Source organism: Salvelinus alpinus, chromosome 11 (genome assembly GCF_045679555.1).
Source record: "Salvelinus alpinus chromosome 11, SLU_Salpinus.1, whole genome shotgun sequence".
Lineage (NCBI taxonomy): Eukaryota > Metazoa > Chordata > Actinopteri > Salmoniformes > Salmonidae > Salvelinus > Salvelinus alpinus.
The window spans coordinates 56,504,781-56,527,460 of record NC_092096.1 but is presented as its reverse complement, the minus strand read 5'-3'; the positions used below and the strand labels follow the sequence as shown (position 1 = coordinate 56,527,460).

The 22,680-nt window shown below is 42.4% G+C and overlaps 1 protein-coding gene across 5 annotated transcripts in view; it reads right to left on the bottom strand.

Annotated features, from left to right (window-relative positions):
• The window catches only part of LOC139534497 (dedicator of cytokinesis protein 11-like), a 107,013-nt gene that overhangs the window by 23,285 nt on the left and 61,048 nt on the right, over positions 1–22,680 (bottom strand). For 3 of the 5 annotated variants that reach the window (XM_071333677.1, XM_071333673.1, XM_071333675.1), the window contains 11 exons: positions 22,599–22,674; positions 21,914–22,002; positions 20,178–20,198; positions 19,806–19,929; positions 19,090–19,156; positions 14,300–14,347; positions 10,101–10,243; positions 7,326–7,441; positions 7,006–7,143; positions 6,563–6,745; positions 5,859–5,972 (listed from right to left, as the gene is read on the bottom strand). In XM_071333677.1, coding sequence (XP_071189778.1) covers positions 5,859–5,972; positions 6,563–6,745; positions 7,006–7,143; positions 7,326–7,441; positions 10,101–10,243; positions 14,300–14,347; positions 19,090–19,156; positions 19,806–19,929; positions 20,178–20,198; positions 21,914–22,002; positions 22,599–22,674 — 1,119 coding nt within the window. The remainder of the gene's footprint in view (positions 1–5,858; positions 5,973–6,562; positions 6,746–7,005; positions 7,144–7,325; positions 7,442–10,100; positions 10,244–14,299; positions 14,348–19,089; positions 19,157–19,805; positions 19,930–20,177; positions 20,199–21,913; positions 22,003–22,598; positions 22,675–22,680) is intronic. The other 2 variants (XM_071333674.1, XM_071333676.1) reach the window with 1 other exon arrangement.

Sequence of the window (22,680 nt, the reverse complement as noted above, 5' to 3'; positions counted from 1 at the left end):
GGTCTCCCGTATTCTCCAGTAGTAAATTGGCAGACGCTTCAGTATTGGTTGTAATACAAGGTCTACGTTGCCTTGACCAATTAATAGGCACAAAGACCATAACTACTCCCCGGGGAAGTGGGTATCATTACTTTGAAAAATTGTTAATAAAGGGCGTGTGTTAGAGCCATGAGTGAGGAAATCTAAACACCATAGACACCATCGAGAGAGGCACAGAAATAACCACCATTGAAATGGCATCCATACTTTCTGACACTCCAGTAAAAGGGGGAACAGAATAGGAAAACTATAGCAAAGCCATAGAGGCGCAATTTCAGTTTAATCCACCAGAAAAGAAAGAACAAATAATACAACAAATATTGTGGTTTAAACTCAAATATACTAATTGATAATTTTTTTTTATTTTTTGATAACATTTAAAAAAAGGTATAATCTTTGTAAATTATATCATAAATAGGACTGGTGGAGTTTAAAATGTTTTAAGACATTTATTTAACCTTTATTTAACTAGGCAAGTCAGTTAAGAACAAATTCTTATTTACAATGACGGCCTACCAAAAGGCAAAAGACCTCCAGCTAGGACGGGGGCTGGGATTTAAAATAAATAAATAAATAAATTCACAAATTAATTTTAAAAAATGTAACATTTAAATACAAAGAAAATATATATTTTTTTTATTTTTATAAATAACATAAATATAGGACAAAACACACATCACAACAAGAGAGACAACACTACATAGAGACCTAAGACAACAACATAGCAAGGCAGCAACACATGACAACACAGCATGGTAGCAGCACAACATGACAACAAGATGGTAGCAACACAACATGGTAGCAGCACAAAACATGGTACAAACATTATTGGGCACAGACAACAGCACAAAGGGCAAGAAGGTAGAGACAATAATACATCACGCAAAGCAGCCACAACTGTCAGTAAGACTGTCCATGATTGAGTCTTTGAACAAAGAGATTGAGATAAAACTGTCCAGTTTGAGTGTTTGTTGCAGCTTGTTCCAGTCGCTAGCTGCAGCGAACTGAAAAGACAAGCGACCCAGGGATGTGTGTGCTTTGGGGACCTATAACAGAATGTGACAGGCAGAACGGGTGTTGTATGTGGAGGATGAGGGCTGCAGTAGATGTCTCAGATAGGGGAGAGTGAGGCAGTGGGTCTTGCGACAGGTATACAGAGATGAACAGTTTACAGAGGAGTGTAGAGTGCAGTGATGTGTTCTCTTAGGAGCATTGTTGGCAAATCTGATGGCCGAATGGTAAAGAACATCTAGCTGCTCGAGAGCACCCTTACCTGCTGATCTATAATTATGTTTCTGTATTCTAGCATGGTTAGGATGGTCATCTGAATCAGGGTTAGTTTGGCAGCTGGGGTGAAAGAGGAGCGATTACGATAGAGGAAACCTAGATTTAACTTTAGCCTGCAGCTTTATGTGCTGAGAGGACAGTGCACCATCTAGCCATACTCCCAAGTACTTGTATGACGTGACTACATCAAGCTCTGCCTGTCACTCACTTGGTGACAGGCATTGGCTGAGACAGCAGATTTTCTGACTATACAATGCACTCTTTGAGAGGTAGTTAGCAAACCAGGCCAAAGACCCCTCAGAGATACCAATACTCCTTAGCCGGCCCACTAGAATGGAATGGTCTACCGTTTCAAAAGCTTTGGCCATGTCAATAAAAATAGCAGAACAACATTGCTTAGAATCAAGGGCAATGGTAACATAATTTAGGACCATTAAGGTTGCAGTGACACATCCATAACCTGAGCGGAAACCAGATTGCATACCAGAGAGAATACTATAGACATCAAGAAAGCCAGTCAGTTGATTATTGACAAGTTTTTCCAACACTTTTGATAAACAGGGCAAAATAAAAATAGGCCAGAGTTATGTCACACATGCAGCTAACAAAAATATATGGAAATGTCTGCTCTACCCAAAATGACAACCAACTAATTGCAGCATTGCCGCAAAAATGGAAGAGGCAAGTGGAAGGGGGAAAAAGTAAGGAAGTTGTCTGTCGGCCCTGCATTAAAGACCAAAATTGGTTAAAGAAAATTGTGATAAATAAAAATATATACCAGATTCATTTAAGGACCAAAACATTTACAGCTGTGCCATATACTGTAGATTTCAAAATAGTTGGGAAGATATTTTCGATGTAACGATTCCATGGCACATGGATTATGAATTGACACGCAAAACAACGCTGGATTTAAAACTTTGAATTTTTCAATTTAAATGATTATACAAAATTCTTGCAACCAATATAATGTTATATATATGGGGGATACAACCTTCCCAGCTCTGCAGATTTTTCTGCGAGGAGGCAGAGTCATTAGATAATTTATATTGATACTTTCCATATGTAGCTCGTTTTTGGTTACAGGTCCAGGAATGGCTGAAGAATTGCAACATTTACCTGGAGCTAACGCTGAAGATAGCAATACTGGGTGATTTGGGGTGGCAGGTAGCCTAGTGGTTAGAGCGTTGGACTAGTAACCGGAAGGTTGCAAGATCGAATCCCCGAGCTGACAAGGTAAAAATCTGTCGTTCTGCCCCTGAACAAGGCAGTTAACCCACTGTTCCTAGGCAGTCATTGAAAATAAGAATTTGTTCTTCACTGACTTGCCTAGTTAAAAAAATGTAATTACATTTGAAAAGTCATAGTCAATCGATCAATAATATAATAATACTTTTAGCAAAAATGTTTATCTTTAATTTACAATCTGTAGAAACTATGAGAATAGAAAGGTTCAGTACTTTTGTGATGCATCAAAGCACAGTTGAAAAATATATGGCAAATAGAAATCCAATATGGATGGTGTTAAGAGATAGATGGGAGGGGTTGAATGGAGCTGAAGGGTGGGTCTAATAACAACAAGATAATTATAAAATATATTGTGTTTGTAAAATTTACATAGGTTCAGAACCTCTATGAAATAGCACAGTTGAAAATATATGGCAAATAGAACTAAATAGGACTAAAAACAAAATATAACTATTGTAAAAAAGATTGTGTCCGTAAAATGTATATAGTATGTATAAGCTGGAAGTAGAAGCCTAAGTGTGGTTGTTAAATAGTTTACTCCAATTAGAGGAGGGGTGGTAGGGTTTGTGGGAAATAATAAAGGAACATATACTGTATATATAAAAAAAATGTATTTATATACACTACCGTTCAAAAGTTTGGGATCACTTAGAAATGTCCTTGTTTTTGAAAGAAAATAAAATTATTTTGTCCATTAATTAAAATAACATCAAATTGATCAGAAATACAGTGTACACATTGTTAATGTTGTAAATAAGTATTGTAGCTGGAAACTGCAGATTTTTTATGGAATGTCTACACTATCAGCAACCATCACTTCTGTGTTCCAATGGCACGTTGTGTTAGCTGATCCAAGTTTATAACTTTAAAAGGCTATTGATCATTAGAAAACCCTTTTGCAATTATGCTAGCACAGCTGAAAACTGTTGTTCTGATTAAAGAAGCAATAAAACTGGCCTTCTTTAGACTAGTTGAGAATCTGGAGCATCATCATTTGTGGGTTCGATTACAGGCTCAAAATGGCCAGAAACAAAGCACTTTCTTCTGAAACTCGTCGGTCTATTCTTATTCTGAGAAATTAAGGCTATTCCATGTGAGAAATTGCCAAGAAACTGAAGATCTGGTGCAACGCTGTGCACTACTCCCTTCACAGAACTGCGCAAACTGGCTCTAACCAGAATAGAAAGAGGAGTGGGAGGCCCCGGTGCACAACTGAGCAAGAGGACAAGTACATTAGAGTGTCTAGTTTGAGAAACAGACGCCTCACAAGTCCTCAACTGGCAGCTTCATTAAATAGTACCCGCAAAACACCAGTCTCAATGTCAACAGTGAAGAGGCGACTCCAGGATGCTGGCCTTCTAGGCAGAGTTCTTCTGTCCAGTGTCTGTGTTCTTTTGCCGATCTTAATCTTTTCTTTTTATTGGCCAGTCTGAGATATGGCTTTTTCTTTGCAACTCTGCCTAGAAGGCCAGCATCCCAGTTGAGTACCCCTCACAAGTCCTCAACTGGCAGCTTCATTAAATAGTACCCGCAAAACACCAACGTCAACAGTGAACAGGCGACTCCGGGATGCTGTTTTTTTGTTTGCATTATCTTTTACCAGATCTAATATGTTATTATCTCCAACATTAATTTCACATTTTCACAAACTTCAAAGTGTTTCCATTCAAATGGTATCAAGAATATGCAAGTCCTTGCTTCAGGGCCTAAGCTACAGGCAGTTAGATTTGGGTATGTCATTTTAGGCGAAAATTGAAAAAAAGGTACAATCCAGAACACAGTTCCCATTCTTCATAGTGCATTTGCATCGGAGTCATTTAGCAGGTGCTCTCATCCAGTGAGACTAAAGTGTATTCACAGGCAAAATCACAAGGCATCCAATCATGGTCATCTGCTCGACTACCTTCCCTCGACTACCTGCCCTCCAGGACACCTACACCACCCGATGTCACAGGAAGACCACAAAGAGCCACCCGAGCCACTGCCTGTTCACCCCACTATCATCCAGAAGGCGAGGTCAGTACAGGTGCATCAAAGCGGGGACCGAGAGACTGAAAAACAGCTTCTATCTCAAGGCCATCAGACTGTTAATCAGCCACCAGTAACATTGAGTGGCTGCTGCCAACATACTTGACTCAACTCCAGCCACTTTAATAATGGAAAAATTGATGTAAAAAACATATCACTAGCCACTTTAAACAATGCCACTTAATATAATGTTTACATACCCTACATTACTCATCTCATATGTATATACTGTACACTATACCATCTACTGCATCTTGCCTATGCCGTTCTGTACCATCACTCATTCATATATTTTTATGTACATATTCTCCATCCCTTTACACTTGTGTGTATAAGGTAGTTGTTGTGAAATTGTTAGGTTAGATTACTCATTGGTTATTACTGCATTGTCGGAACTAGAAGCACAAGCATTTCGCTACACTCGCATTAACATCTGCTAACCATGTGTATGTGACAAATACAATTTGATTTGACTCAAGACTGCATTAGCCCAATGAGCTAAAGCCTATGCATTAGGCTAGCTCTGGGAGTTAACACGAGTCTTAAACAACTCAGACAGATATGCATTTCAACATATTACCGACTGCAGCAAGACTTCGATCATGTACACATCTTATGTTGAAATCTCTCTTTCCAAGTCAACAGTAAAGTTAATATTTGACAGAGGAACAACCCAAGAAGATAAACAAACTGCAGTATGACTCATGAAAGAACCACAGACAGTGCAGTATATCTGTCTCATTGACACACCTTTGAACCTCATTATGGGAGTCCCACACTGTCCCTGTGGTTCTGACGCTGCCTACAGCAGGACTGTCTGTACTCTACACTAGGTTAGCTTCATCCCACAGCTGCTTTGTCACTGTTGGAGAACTAGTTGTTGAATGAAGATGGAAGAGGTACAGTATCTACTGGGCAAAGAACAGACCCAAGGGAATGAAACCCCCCACAGTCCGAGTCACCGTCAGACTCACCACAGTCCGACTCACCACAGTCCGAAGGAAAACAAACTATATTTGCACACAGGTTTGGTAATTAGAAAGGGTCTAAAGCGGACCTCTGCTTACATATTATAATATTCTATTGTAGGGTTACCTTAAAGGTTTCGTGACTGTTGTCGCTGTTGTTGATGATGGAGACTCAAGACCATGTCGGCCTTACGAGATAAAGCCTAGCAATTACGTAACCCTGGGAGCTAAACTTAAGTCATAACCACCTACAACAAATACACATGCCAAGCTTTTCCTAACTGTTACCTTCATTGCTTTGTCGCTGTTGGCAAAGTTGTTGATGATGGAGAGGGACTCCTGGAAGCGGGAGCTGCCAGTCAGCGCCACGTCTGAGATCAGCTGGCTCACCGCGATGATGATCTGGACCAGGAAATAGGAAGAGTGGAAAGGGGAACAGATGTGAACACAACACCTCCATCAAATGGATGCGTTATGGGATGGAAATTGGAATCAGTGACTAACTTCACCATGGATGATGTGGTAGATATGAGTCCCGTGACACTTTGTGAAAGCATGGAGTAGGTCTCTGACACTTAACCGATTGTTAGTGGAGGTTAGGAAACTAAACAGGCGGTCTGTATTTAATTCACATTCTTTGGTCAGATTATCAAAGCAATCAAAGTACTGTGATGTCAAATCTGCATTGATTTCAGTTTCCAGCTGTTCTATAGCCTTTCCTACTAACTGTTCATAGTAACTGTTTATGTTTGTGTGAACATTAAATATATTTGTGTGAGGGGAGTTATGATTAATGATTAATAGCTGAAACTGCACAGCGAGGACTAATGACCGTGGGGATAGTGTTTAGTTGAAGTGTTTTGATTACATAATCATAACAGTGATGGACTGCTGATGATACAATAACAGAATCAGCATTGCATTGTGCAGTTGACTAAACAATCAATGACAGTTGGCAGTTCCTTGCCGTTCAGGGGGATGTTGTATCTGACCTGTAGGTGAGTGCGTAGGAAGGTCTTCCTCTTGGTGTACTCATAGTTGTTCCTCATCAGCAGGTAGAGCAGAGCGGAGGCCTCGGCCCGCATCAGACCCATCTTAGACACACAGCACTTCAGAACCTCGTAGCACAGAGCCGCACACAGAGTCACGCGGCCCTTGAACAACGCCGCTGGGAACTGACAACAAAATACCAACGTTACGAGGCAAGCAGTATTTTGGTAATAATATCAATATTCAGTATTTATATATAGTATACATTGTATGTAGTAATGAAGTACATTAAAACAAGCATTTAATAAGCCATAGCAAAAATCCATATTTAATCCATAATCAATGAGACTGCAATTTGAGCACCTGGGCCTATTTTCCATCTATAAATCACCTGATTACTTATGTTATCTCCAGCCTTTAAAATTATGAGTCTTTTTGTTCCCACCTTGTTGATGAAAGCCCGGAGGGAGGCGAAGACGTGTTTGAGGGCAGCCTCTGATTGGCCGACTTTCAGAAAGTTCAGATAGATGTCAAAAACCTTCTTCATCAGGGGATTTTGGCCGTCGCTGTCCAGCAGCTGGTTCTGAGGACAATCATTCAGTCAATCAATGGATCCACACAAAAAAATCTATATAGTTTTCAAATACCAACCAATCATTCACATGATCTGATGCTAACCTCATTTGAATTTGAACTAGTCCATAACTAGGGCTTGGAATTGTTTTTGGTCAGGTCATGTGGTCAATAAAGAGGTCTAGTACTGACCTTGAAGCACTGAGTGAAGTGTGAGAGGACGTCCAGTACACTGAGGCAGGCCTCAGTAGAGATATTACCCTCCAACACAGCCTGGTGGTGGACCTCTGCCTCCGAGGGACCAGCCCCTGGGACCACACACCAGGAAGGAGAGAGAGAGAGAGAGTCATATACTACAGTGGAATATTGGGATGGCTCAGTATCAAAATTGGGACAGTGAATTGTATATCAGAGTAGCACCTAAATAAGAGTGTAAAAGAAGACAGTGTATAGTGAATATCATTATGTAACTGAATGATATTATGTAAATCTATAGCATATGTTTTGGAGGGCTCATAGTCAAGCTATAGCAGCGAGTGAACCACAATCTGGGCTTACAGGAGACGTTGAATATGGCGATTCTCCTTTAAGCCCAGGAAGCAGCCATTCAACTTGAAATACTTACCAATTAATTCTGCTGAGCAACTACTGCTGTTTTCGCTCGGTATGTAGTTCCAAAAAAGGTCTAAATAAAAAGTCACATGCAACCGGAAAAATGCCTTGTCTGGAAAGAATCAGTCATTTTTTTTTTGCAAGTGTGCATGCACCAACTCCACCTCTTCTGCACCTCCAATAAAATCATTCATTACTGCCACGCACAGGTCGGCTGATCCAGCAGCAGGAAAGGTCATTGATTTGATCACCTACAACACTGTATGAATGTCATATCAATCTGTTGTTTCACCTGCGTTACACAAAATGCAATAATATATAATAGATTCAGTAGACAATATAGGGTATGTTTTTACAGTTATTGTATATTTCTAGATAGGCTTTATTTAGTGTATTGCTGGACGTGCAGAAGAGTTGGCTCATGCACACCTGCAACATTTTAATTTTAAATTCTTTCCAGACAGGCATTTTTTCAGCTGCATGTAACTTTTTATTTAGACCTTTTATGGAAGTACATACCAGGTGGAACGGCAGTAATGACGATAGTTGCTTAGCGAAACTCCATTCTTTGGTAAGTACCGAATGTATTTTGACATTATTAAGCTTGAAAAGCTGGTGAATGGCAAGTTTAAAGGAGAATCACCATATTCAATGGCTACTTTGCAAGCCCATATTATGGTTTAAGAAGTAAGTACAGTATACAGTTGAAGTTGGAAGTTTACATACACCTTAGCCAAATACATTTAAACTCAGCTTTTCACAATTCTTGATGTTTAATCCTAGTAAAAATTACCTGTTTTAGGTCAGTTAGGATCACCACTTTATTTTAAGAATGTGATATGTCAGAATAATAGTAGAGATAATGATTTATTTCAGCTTTTATCACATTCCCAGTGGGTCAGAAGTTTACATACACTCAATTAGTATTTGGTAGCATTGCCTTTAAATTGTTTTACTTGGGTCAAACGTTTCTGGTAGCCTTCCAAAAGCTTCCCACAATACATTGGGTGAATTTTGGCCCATTTCTCCTGACAGAGCTGGTGTAACTGAGTCAGGTTGGTATAGGCCTCCTTTTCTATAGGATTAAGGTCAGGGCTTTGTGATGGCCACTCCAATACCTTGACTTTGTTGTCCTTAAGCCATTTCGCCACAATTTTGGAAGTATGCTTGGGATCATTGTCCATTTGGAAGACACATTTGCGACCAAGTTTTAACTTCCTGACTGACGTCTTGAGATGTTGCTTCAATATATCCACATAATTTCCTGCCTCAGGATGCCATCTATTTGTGAAGTGCACCAGTCCCTCCTGCAGCAAAGCACCCCCACAACATGATGCTGCCACCCCCGTGCTTCACGGTTGCGATGGTGTTCTTCGGCTTGCAAGCCTCCCCCTTTTTTCTCCAAACATAACGATGGTCATTATGACCGAACAGTTCTGTTTTTGTTTCATCTCCAAAAAGTACAATCTTTGTCCCCGTGTGCAGTTGCAAACCGCAGTCTGGCTTTTTTATGGGGGTTTTGGAGCAGTGGCTTCTTCCTTGCTGAGCAGCCTTTCAGGTTATGGCGATATAGGACTTGTTTTACTGTGGATATAGATACTTTTGTACCTGTTTCCTCCAGCATCTTCACAAGGTCCTTTGCTGTTGTTCTGGGATTGATTTGCACTTTTCGCACCAAAGTACGTTCATCTCTAGGAGACAGAACGCGTCACCTTCCTGAGCGGTATTACGGCGGTGTGGTTCCATGGTGTTTATATTTGCATACTATTGTTTGTACAGATGAACGTGGTACCTTCAGGCGTTTGGAAATTGCTCCCAAGGATGAACCAGACTTGTGGTCTACAATTTATTTTCTGTGGTCTTAGCTGATTTCTTTAGATTTTCCCATGATGTCAAGCATGATGTCAAGCAAAGAGTCACTGCGTTTGAAGGTAGGCCTTGAAATACATCCACAGGTACACCTCCAAATGACTCAAATGATGTCAATTAGCCTATCAGAAGCTTCTAAAGCCATGACATAATTTTCTGGGATTTTCCAAGCTGTTTAAAAGGCACAGTCAACTTAGTGCATTTAAACTTCTGACCCACTGGAATTGTGATACTGTGAATTATAAGTGAAATAATCTGTCTGTAAACAATTGTTGGAAAAATGTCTTGTGTCACGCACAAAGTAGATGTCCTAACCGACTTGCTAGAACTACAGTTTGTTAACAAGAAATTTGTGGAGTGGTTGAAAAAACAAGTTTTAATGACTCCAACCTAAGTGTATGTAAACTTCCGACTTCAACTGTATGTATGTGCAAACTTACAGTTTGAGAGAGGGAAGTGGGAAGGGATAGCATCATACTCATTTACCTATGTTGAGTGTGAGAGAGGTATCCATGGTGCTGAACTGCTGAAGCCTGCTCTGCATTAGGCCGGCTCTGCAGCGCATCACAGGCATGGTCTGGGACTTCCTGTCTGAAGAGAACAGCTTGGACACCCAGGCATCCTGACTCCTATACACACACGCCGCCGACACGCACGCGCACGCACACACACACACATTACTATAAGATGGGTGGAGAGAGACAATGACTATGATATAATGTATTGGCAGGGAACACCCAGGTGTCTTGACTAGGGCTGTGGCGGTATATAAAGAAAATGTAGTCTATTTCAGAAGAACAGAATAATATACTTTGAGTTGTCCTTTTCTCCAAACGATCTGAGGGAGTGTGCACATGCGGTTATTCTGTGTTGAGCGGTTAACAAAGAAATAGGTACTCTTATATGCTTAATTTACAGTTATTAATGTAATTTTAGTTATTCTACAAACGTTGGGCTATATGTGACTTTTAATAAATGCATAATGCGACTCTAATGATGATTTGAAAAAAGTTGCATGAAAGGCATGAGTTCTGCTTTGTTTTTTTGCGTAGGCTATACACACTACACCAGTCACTTATTCACAATTTGACAAGCACTTGATAATACCTCGAATTTCCCGGCGGCATACCCTTTGTGTGGCCGTAATGCCCCCTAAAAAAATCCATGCCTTTTGCGGCCAGTGGCCGTTGTGCCCTTAGGCTGAATATTATAATTATAATTCCCTTCTCCCTGAGTGCTGCGTGCTCCGAAGCACCTCTCACTCACATGGCTCTCCATCACGTGATCAGGTCTTTCTCACAGGCTACAAGTGAAGACAGACACATCAGGGACGCAACAAAGTGCATATTAAAGATATTGGAAGTACCGTCCACATTTACTTTTCGTCAGCCAACAAGATGAGTAAGCCTAACGAACAGCAAAAGCACGAGCAAAAGTTGACCTATTCTATTCTGTGCACAGTCTGGGACAGTTGTGTGATGCGATAGATCCCAAATTAATACAACCACTAGCATCAACAAAAACTTTTTTACACAATGAGACTGACACAACAGATCAGAACATTTGACTTAAAATGTTGATAAACTATTAGGCTATTTCTTCACATTATAAGCGCAGAAATGCGCACACAGCAGTAGGCTATAAGCGCAAACGTTCCATTAGAAGGAAAACACCATTATCAAAAGTGACTGCAAATGCGATTATGCATGTAATGCTTTTATTATAAAGGTGCATTTTTATGGTGAACATTATCTTCCCCAAACTTGGAACTTTACACGCTACTTATGTATGCCAGTTAGGCTCTACACCAAATCAAATCAAATTTTATTGGTCACATACACATGGTTAGCAGATGTTATTGCGAGTGTAGCGAAATGCTTGTGCTTCTAGTTCCGACAGTGCAGCAATATCTAACAATTGCACAACAAATACCTAATATCACAAATCTAAGTAAAGGAATGGAATAAAAATATATAAATATATGGATGAGCAATGTCAGAGCGGCGTAGACTAAGATGCAATCGATAGTATAGAATAAATATGAGATGAGTAATGCAAGATATGTAAACATTATTAAAGTGGCATTATTAAAGTGACCAGTGTTCCATTTATTAAAGTGGCCAATGATTTCAAGTCTGTATGTAGGCAGCAGCCTCTTTATGCTAGAGATGACTGTTTAACAGTCTGATGGCCTTGAGATAGAAGCTGTTTTTCAGTCTGTTTTTCATTCCCCAACAACTACCTAATACACACAAATCTAAAGGGGTGAATGAGAATATGTACATAAAAGTATATGGATGAGCGATGGCCGAGCGGCATAGGCACGGTGCAGTAGATGGTATAAAATACATTATATACATGTGATATGAGTAATGTAAGATATGTAAACATTATTAAAATGGCATTATTTAAAGTGGCGTTGTTTAAAGTGACTAGTGATCCATTCATTAAAGTGTCCAGTGATTTGGTTTCAATGTATGCAGCAGCCTCTCTGAGTTAGTGTTTGTTGTTTAGCAGTCTGATGGCCTTGAGATAGAAGCTATTTCTCAATCCCTCGGTCCCAGCTTTGATGCACCTGTACTGACCTCGCCTTCTGGATGGTAGCAGGATGAACAGGCAGTGGCTTGGGTGGTTGTTGTACTTGATGATCTTTTTGGCCTTCCTGTGACATCGGGTGCTGTAGGTCTCCTCGAGGGCAGTTAGTTTGCCCCGATGATGCTTTGTGCAGACCGCACCACCCTCTGGAGAGCCCTGTGGTTGTGGGCGGTGCAGTTGCAGTTCCAGGCGGTGATATAGCCCGACAGGATGCGCTCAATTGTGCATCTGTAAAAGTTTGTGAGGGTTTTAGGTGACAAGCCAAATTTCTTCAGCCTCCTGAGGTTGAAGAGATGCTGTTGCGCCTTCTTCACCACACTGTCTGTGTGGGTGGTCCATTTCAGTTTGTCAGTGATATGTACGCAGAGGAACATAAAACTTTCCACCTTCTCCAATGCTGTCCCGTCGATGTAGATAGGGGGGTGATCCCTCTGCTGTTTCCTGAAGTCCAATGTCATATCCTTTGTTTTGTTGACGTTGAGTGAGAGGTTATTTTCCTGACACCACACTCATCTCCTCCCTGTAGGCTGTCGCGTCGTTGTTTTTAATCAAGCCTACAACTGTCATGTCGTCTGCAAACTTGATGATTGATTTGGAGAGAGTAAAGTGGAATAATGTGCTTAATTAATGTGCTTAACTTAAGTTATTTGTCCACTTAAGCTGTGATACAAACCTTGTATCACAGCTTAAGTGACTATGATTAGAAAAAGTTGAGAAAAAAAAGGCATTGTTTCTTGCCTTACGCTGGGCATCATTCACAAGTGATAATATATAATTCACAAGTTATAGGCCAATATTGTCACCCATCGACTATTCTTGATTTAATCTTGTCTTTACATATACTAAATAATATGTGTGAAATTTGTTTTGATTTTGAATGGACCATTATTATGCACTTGTCTCGAAACAGGGGAAACCAAACTAAAATTAGTGCAAGGCAAAAAGGATAATGGTGGCCAAATGCCAGAGTGGCTGAATCATACAGAGGAGTTACTATGTGTGTGACGTAAGGTTGTAACCTGTATAAGGAGTGTGTGCCAAGACTGGAAAAGTAGTTGTTTTCATGAACCAGCTCGGATTTTATTATATTGTAATAAAAGTCTATTTGAACTCACAGGCTCCGGTATTTGAGAAATATTACTGACTGAATATTTCCACGACAGCTGCTGCCCCATATACATAGACTTGAAATCACTGGCTACTTTAATAATGTTTAAATATTTTTGCTTTACTCATCTCATATGTATATAGTATATTCTATTCTACTGTATGCCACTCCGACATTGCTCATCCTAATATTTATATATTCCTTAATTCCATTCTTTTACTTTTAGGTTGTGTGTATTGTTGTGAATTGTAGATATTACTGCACTGCTGGAGCTAGAAACACAAGCATTTCACTACACCCACAATAACATCTGCTAAACATGTGTATGTGACATAACATTTGATTCGGTTTATAGAAATGTTGCGCAACATGGGCTCTTGGGCTCTCATGAAGTGTTTTGCATTGATGTCAGAGTGATTAGAGGGACAATATGGTGCTGAGTACCAGGCATTTAGCAAGTTTGGTAGGCTACTAATGACCGTCAGCAGCATCAGAGCTTGGAGAAGACTTAATTTGACTGGCTTAATGACTCGTGACCGCCAGTGTGGCGGCAATACGGTCACCGTAACAGCCCTAGTCTTGACTCCCACAAACAGACGTACAAACAGAGACTCAACAATACACTCCACTGAACTTAAACAACTAGGGAGTCATGACTCAGGTATTGGACTAGCAGGAAACCTAAACCGGATAAACCAGACTCAGAAACACACGTACACCTAAAGATAAGTGTAGATGCATTAACAATAATTTATTAGCAATAACAAAAAAATAATAACAACCTTTGACAACCAAGCCTAAAGATGTGTGGGGGACAATAATTATAATATAATTTATTGGACTAGCGAGGAACCTTAGGTTGGACATCCAAGCATTCTTACTCCTACAAATACACACAGAGACGCACGTACCATGTACCTGTTTAGGACAAACTTAGTAGCACTATCTTTTAGTGCTGTACGTAATCCAAACATCATCCTACCTGCCAATGTTTCTCTTTCCAACGTAACGGAACTGCACCAGGCATGTCCTGAAAGAGATTTACGAGGTCCGGATTAATAACACTTTAGCTCATAGATGTTATTTGCAAATAATAGTCTTGTACATCACATAGTTGACTAAGTGGTATGCAAATAGGGCAACAACATCAATCACTTGATAAGTGATTGTTATACAGTGGCAAGAAAAAGCATGTGAACCATTTGGATTTACCTGGACATCTGCATAAATTGGTCATAAAATTTGATCTGACCTGAAGCAAACACAGTCTGCTTAAACTAATAACACACAAACAATTATACGTTTTTATGTCTTTATTGAACACACCGTGTAAACATTCACAGGGCAGGGTGGAAAAAGTATGTGAACCCTTGGATTTAATAACTGGTTGACCCTCCTTTGGCAGCAATAACCTCAATCAAACGTTTTCTGTAGTTGCTGATCCAACCTGCACAACGGTCAGGAGGAATTTTTGACCATTTGTAATGGCTGATTTCCTCCTCTTCGTCTGTCCACGGTGGCGGCTCTGGCGCTGGACGTGGTCCCCACTCCACCATAGTCAATCCCCGCTTCCGTGGCCTCCTCGGAACGGCGACCCTCCAAAAATAACCCCACTGGACTGATTGGCGCCTCTGGACGGAGGGGCAGCTCCGGACTGAGGGGCAGCTCCGGACTGAGGGGCAACTCCGGACTGAAGGGCAGCTCATGACTGAGGGGTAGCTCATGACTGAGGGGTAGCTCATGACTGAGGGGTAGCTCATGACTGAGAGGTAGCTCATGACTGAGGGGTAGCTCATGACTGAGAGGTAGCTCATGACTGAGGGCGGCTCTGGCAGCTCCTGGCTGGCGGGCGGCTCTGGCAGCTCCTGACTGGCGGGCGGCTCTGGCAGCTCCTGACTGGCGGGCGGCTCTGGCAGCTCCTGACTGGCGGGCGGCTCTGGCAGCTCCTGACTGGCGGGCGGCTCTGGCAGCTCCTGACTGGCGGGCGGCTCTGGCAGCTCCTGACTGGCGGCCGGCTCTGGGGGCTCCGGACTGGCGGGCGGCTCTGGCGGCTCCTGACTGGCGGGCGGCTATGGCGGATCCTGACTGACGGACGGCTATGGCGGATCCTGACTGACGGACGGCTCTAGCGGCTCCTGACTGACGGACGGCTCTAGCGGCTCAGAACAGACGGGCGGCTTTGACGGCTCTGACGGTGCTGGGCAGACGGGCAGCGCAGGCGGCGCTGGGCAGACGGACAGCTCAGACGGCGCTGGGCAGACGGGCAGCGCTGGGCAGGTGGCAGACTATGGCCTGCTGAGGCGCACAGGAGGCTTGGTGCGTGGTGCCGGAACTGGTGGTACCGGGCTGGAGACACGCACCACAGGGCGAGTGCGTGGAGGAGGAACAGGGCTCTGGAGACGCACAGGAAGCCTGGTGCGTGGTGTTGGCACTGGTGATACTGGGCTGGTGCGAGGAGGTGGCACCGGATATACCGGACCGTGAAGGCGTACTGGAGCTCTTGAGCACCGAGCCTGCCCAACCTTACCTGGCTGAATACTCCCCTTAGCCCGGCCAGTGCGGCGAGGTGGAATAACCCGCACTGGGCTGTGCTGGCGAACGGGGGACACCATGCGTAAGGCTGGTGCCATGTACACCGGCCCAAGGAGACGCACTGGAGACCAGATGCGTTGAGCCGGCTTCATGGCACCTGGCTCGATGCACACTCTAGCCCGGCCGATACGAGGAGCTGGGATGTACCGCACCGGGCTATGCACACGTACAGGAGACACGTGCGCTCTTCCGCATAACACGGTGTCTGCCCGTACTCTCGCTCTTCACGGTAAGCACGGGGAGTTGGCGCAGGTCTCCTACCTGACTTCGCCACACTCCCTGAGACTCCCCCCCCCAATACATTTTTGGGGCTGCCTCTCTGGCTTCCGTGCTGCCTCCTCATACCACCGCCTCTCGGCTTTAGCTGCCTCCAGCTCTTCACGAGGGCGGCGATATTCTCCAGCTTGCACCCAGGGTCCCTTACCGTCCAGAATTTCTTCCCATGTCCAGGAGTCCTGTGTATTTTGCCACTGCTGCTGCTGTCCTTCACCACGCTGCTTGGTCCTTGGTTGGTGGGTGATTCTGTAACGGCAGATTTCCTCCTCTTCGTCTGAAGAGGAGGTGTAGCTGGGATCGGACCAAGACGCAGCGTAGTAAGTGTCCATGGTTTTAATATAATAAACTGAACAAGACACAATCCAAAATAACAAAAGTAAATCTAACCAAAACAGTCCCGTGTGGCACAAACACTGACACAGGAAACAATCACCCACAAACCAACAGTGAAAAACAGGCTACCTAAATATGGTTCCCAATCAGAGACAACACAAAACACCTGCCTCTGATTGAGAACCATATCAGGCCAATATGACAAACCTAAACATAGAAACACAGAACATAGACTATACCCACCCAGCTCACGTCCTGACCAACTAAATAAAGACTAAACAAAGGAAAATAAGGTCAGGAACGTGACACCATTCCTCTTTTCAAAACTGTTTCAGTTCAGCATTATTCTTGGGATGTCTGGTGTGAACTGCTCTCTTGCCATAGCATCTCAATCGGGTTGAGGTCAGGACTCTGACTTGGCCACTCCAGAAGGTGTATTTTCTTCTGTTGAAGCCATTCTGTTGTTGATTTACTTCTGTGTTTTAGGTCGTTGTCCTGTTGTATCACCCAAGTTCTGTTGAGCTTCAATTGGCGGACAGATAGCCTAACGTTCCCCTGCAAAATGTCTTGATAAACTTGGGAATTAATTTTTCCTTCGATGATAGCAAGCTGTCCAGGCCCTGAGGCAGCAAAGCAGCCACAAACCATGATGCTCCCTCCACCATAATTTACAGTTGGGATGAGGTTTTGATGTTGGTGTGCTGTGCCTCCACAAAGTTGTGGAGAAGTACAGATCAGGGTTGGGTTACAAAAAAATATCTGAAACTTTGAACATCCCACGGAGCACCATTAAACCCATTATAATTTTTTTTTTTAAGAATATGGCACCACAACAAACCTGCCAAGAGAGGGCCGCCCACCAAAACTCACGGACCAGGGAATTAGGGCATTAATCAGACAGGCAACAAAGAGACCAAAGATAACCCTGAAAGAGCTGCAAAGCTCCACAGCGGTGATTGGAGTATCTGTCCATAGGACCACTTTAAGCCATTCACTCCACAGATCTGGGCTTTATGGAAGAGTGGCCAGAAAAAAAGCCATTGCTTAAAGAAAAAAATAAGCAAACACGTTTGGTGTTCACCAAAAGGCATGTGGAAGACTCCCCAAACATATGGAAGAAGGTACTCTGGTCAGATGAGACTAAAATTGAGCTTTTTGGCCATCAAGGTAAATGCTATGTCTGGTGCAAACCCAACACCTCTCATCACCCCGAGAACACCATCCCCACAGTGAAGCATGCTGGTGGCAGCATCATGCTGTGGGGATGTTTTTCCATCGGCAGGGACTGGGAAACTGGTCAGAATTGAAGGAATGACGGATGGCGCTGAATACAGGGAAATTCTTGAGGGAAACCTGTTTCAGTCTTCCAGAGATTTGAGACTGGGACGGAGGTTCAACTTCCAGCAGGACAATGACCCCAAGCACACTGCTAAAGCAACACTTGAGTGGTTTAAGGGGAAACATTTAAATGTCTTGGAATGGCCTAGTCAAAGCCCAGACCTCAATCCAATTGAGAATCTGTGGTATGACTTAAAGATTGCTATACACCAGCGGAACCCATCCAACTTGAAGGATCTGGAGCAGTTTTGCCTTGAAGAATGGGCAAAAATCCCAGTGGCTAGATGTGCCAAGCGTATAAAGACATACCCCAAGAGACTTGCAGCTGTAATTGCTGCAAAAGGTAGCTCTACAAAGTATTGACTTTGGGGGGGTGAATAGTTATCCAAGCTCAAGTTTTCAGTTTTTTTGTCTTATTTCTTGTTTGTTTCACAATAAAACATATTTTACATCTTAAAAGTGGTTAGCATGTTGTGTAAATAAAATGATACAAACCCCCCAAAAATCTATTTTAATTCCAGGTTGTAAGGCAACAAAATAGGAAAAAGGCCAAGGCGGGTGAATACTTTCGCACTGTAGGTTACAGTAGCCAGATGAAAGGGTAAGGGAGTAAAACCGGTTCAGTATGTGTCAACAACACAACAGAGCATTATGGAAAGTCAGGGTGGAGTTCAAATGGAGTTCAAATGGAGTTCAAAATACTCCCAAGACTGCAATTCCAAATCAAATCAAATTCAATTGGTTGCATACACATACTGTATTTAGACAACATTATTGCGGGTGTAGCGAAATATTTGTGTTCCATCAAATCCACCTAGGAATATTTTTCATAGTGGCTGTGTTTAAAAACGATTGCCTATGCACACGCACACGCACACACACACACACACACACACACACACACACACACACACACACACACACACACACACACACACACACCTTATTCTGACATTAACTAGTTTAAAAAAAATCCTGACTCTAATCCTGCATCCACACAAGAGAATATAACCTATTATATTCTAATCCTGCATCCACACAAGCGAATATAACCTATTATATTCTAGGCCTGCATCCACACAAGATAATATAACCTATTATATTCTAGTCCTGCATCCACACAAGATAATATAACCTATTATATTCTAGTACTGCATCCACACAGATGTTCTCTGGATTCACTCCAGCAGACTAACTAGAACAGAACCTATTCTATTGTGATCTTGTACTCACTCCAGTAGACTGAGGAAGTTGATGATGTCCTGAGGATTGACCTTGTTCCAGTAGGCCAGCAGGGTGTCTAGAGACAGAGACACAACAGGAGAGTGACAGACACTGAGACAGCTTCTGTAGCAGGTCAACAGGCAGAAACACCCAGAAGATTACACAATGACCAGGTCTGCATCCCAAATGACACCATATTGCCTTTGTAGTGCACAACTTTTGAACAGGCCCTGGCCAAAAGTAGTGCACTAAGTAGCACACCGATGTCTGCTAAAACCGCACAACAGTCAGAAATTCCACAGATGAGGCCAATGAAAATGTTTGAATATAGGCCTAATAATAGAATAGCTATAATATAGGTAAAATGAACACAACATAGGATATACAGTGCATTCATTCAGTATCTAGGTATGCATCATCAAACCATTTTAGGTAGAGATCTACAGTACACAGTAAAATAGAGAGAAGTGACTGTGTGGTGCTGACCATAGAGATACTGTAACATATTGCACATAATACAGTATGTGTCAGGGTTGGGGCCAATTTCATTTAAATTCTAGTCAATTCAGGAAGTACACTGACGTTCCAATTCCAATTCTCTTCCTCTTCAGGAAAATTTTGAATTGGAATTTGGTTTACTTTCTGAAATGGCTGGAACTGAAATCAAATTGACCCCAACCTTGGTATGTGTTCTACATGTATTTAATATTGTGTTGCTGACTGACCGTCCGAGACGGTCCTGACGATGTGAAGGAAACACAGAAGCAGTCCTTTGATCTCATAGTGGCCCAGTCTGCCTATGGGAGGGAGAGTAGTACTGCTGCTCATAGTGGAGCCCCGCCGGTGAAGCTGGAGGACAATACACCATAGAGGAAGAAAACATGGTATCAGAAACAGCGGCAGGTAGGGACACCACAGAGTAAGAAAACATGGAAGTATGGTCCCTCCCCTCCGTTAAATAAAATCCTAACTATAGACTTTCAACTAAAGACGTATATATGTTATATTTTTGAATAACAAATCTAAATGACCAAACATCAATATCTGACAGGGAACAAAACTTATATGATATCATGCTCTCCTTGTCTGTCTCTCACCTCAGAGCCCCTTCTGTGGAGCTGTGGGGAGAAACACCACAGAGGAAGAAAACACAGTGGCATTTATTCATACCACCAAAAAAGAAAGACAATTATTTGAAGCAGTGGCACTTAGTCCTACTATATGACAGGGGTTCAAACTTTTTTGGCCTGTGACCTAATTTTGATATCAATGCAATTTCGCGACCCCCACTGTGTAAAAATAGGGTGATATAATCAACAGCCAATGTTAACTTCTTTATTTGGGGCAATGACAGTGTATTACAAATCAGTCTGACAGTACTTTCATCTCAAGGAAGTATGGTTTGAAGTAACTGAAATGTATCCGAAGTTCAGAAGATCATCAGGCAATAACTGTATATGATCTTCTGTGTAGAAAATAACACCATCATTGCTTTCATTGACAATGTTCTTTTCCCTCCAGTCTGATTTGTGGCCTGGTCCTGTTTACTCTATTCTAAAGAGTCCTGTGGCGGCTTGTGAGCATTGTACGTGTTCCCGAGAGTCTTAGCTTTCAGGATTGGGGTCATAATAGCTTATACTGTAGCTCCAACCGTTCAAAAGTTAGATCCACGTTTGAAGGGAGAAATATTTTTTTTTCTTTTCTTTTTTTTTTTACAACCAAGCTGCAATTGTTTTTGGTTTGATTCTGAGTTTCTCTCGCGACCCCACTTTCAAATCAGCTGACCCCACATGGGGTCGCAACCCCTAGTTTGGGAAAAGCTGCCATATGAGTAAGAAAAAGTATGACTAAAATGATGCCTTATTACATTATTAATGTAATCAATTATGCTAATCCTCATCTCCATCACAATCCAACGTGTGGTTTCTACACTGATTATACAAAACATTAAGAACACCTGCTCTTTCCATGACATAGACTGGTGAATCCAGGTGAACGCTATGATCCCTTATCGATGTCACTTGTTAAATCCACTTCAATCAGTATAGATGAAGGAAAGGAGACATGTTAAAGAAGGATTTTTAAGCCTTGAGACAATTGAGACATGGATTGTGTATGTGTGCCATTCAAAGGGTGAATGGGGAAGACAAAACTGTAAGGGCCTTTGAACGTTGTGTAGTAGTAGAAGCCAGGCGCACCGGTTTGTGTCAAGAACTGCAACAGTGCTGAGTTTTTCCACGGTCAACAATTTCCCGTGTGAACCAAGAATGGTCCACCACCCAAAGGACATTCAGCCAACTTGACACAACTGTGGGAAGCATTGGAGTCAACAAGGACCAGCATCCCTGTGGAACACTTTGACACCTTGTAGAGTCCATGCCCCGACAAATTGAGGCTGTTCTGAGGGCAAAACAGGGGGGTGCAACTCAATATCAGGAAGGTGTTCCTAATGTTTGGTATACTCAGTGTATATCGCTACAATAAATAATAAAGGCTTGCAAGTGTTGGAGAAATGACCCAAACGAAAAACAACAAATAAGATCTTTTATCAGTTCATATCATGTTTATTTTTTTAATGGAACAGGATGTAGAACGTCATATTCAATTTGACTGTTCTGCTACGATGTGCTCTACTGAACTTGAATTATGGCGTTCCCTCCGGTTCTGTCCCAAACCGCACCCTATTTCCTACATAGTACACTACTTTTGACCAGAGCCCTATGTGCCCTGGTCAAAAGTAGTGCACTATATAGGGAATATGGTGCCATATTCTCTCTTTTTTAATTTTTTTTATTTGTATTGGCCCATCCACCACTCTCACTCTGTCTCTTACCTCAGAGCTATCTGGAGTGCTGGGGTCCATGAACAGAGATCCTCTGGAGTCCTCCCTCCTCACCAAGTGGCCGTTCTGAGCTACTGGGCCTGGGGAGTACCAAGACACATGTTCACATAGCTTCTCAGATAATTTTTTTTTGAGGGGGGGTAACAGTAGTTTAGGTAGCCAAGAGGTTAAAGATGTGGATCAGTAAAGGTTGCTGGTTCCAAGTCCCAGGCCAGGAAATACAGAAGAATGACTACCATTACAGTTGTGGCCTTGAGCATGGCACTTAACCCCCAAAAATATCTATCTAGAGGCGCTAACCCGCGGTTGACACCATGCCTCTCAGTGTGTGTGTGTTGCACAGGTGGCGTCTGAATTGGGGAGGACGGGATGGATGGAATGGTATCAAACACATGGGAACCATGTGTTCGATATCCTTTTGTTTACTTACTCCATTCCACACGTTCTGCCCTCACCAGCCTCCTGTGGTGTGTGGGTTTGGGAAAATGGCAGACGGAGAATTTCCGTTCTAACCAAATGGACAATAAAACACCTATTTTACCGCCAGTCCCCAAACATCCAAGCAACATTTTGATGGGAAATTACAATTCGAACGTCCCTTATTTATCTTCATGAATAATTTCCTGCACCTACTGTTGGCAGGGGTTAACACATTGAGGACAGACGTCACACTAACCGTGGTCTTTATCGATGGCCGTGCTGGTCCTGCGGCTGTCCATCAAGCCGGTTGATCTCAAGTCATCTCTGGAGCCCTGGAA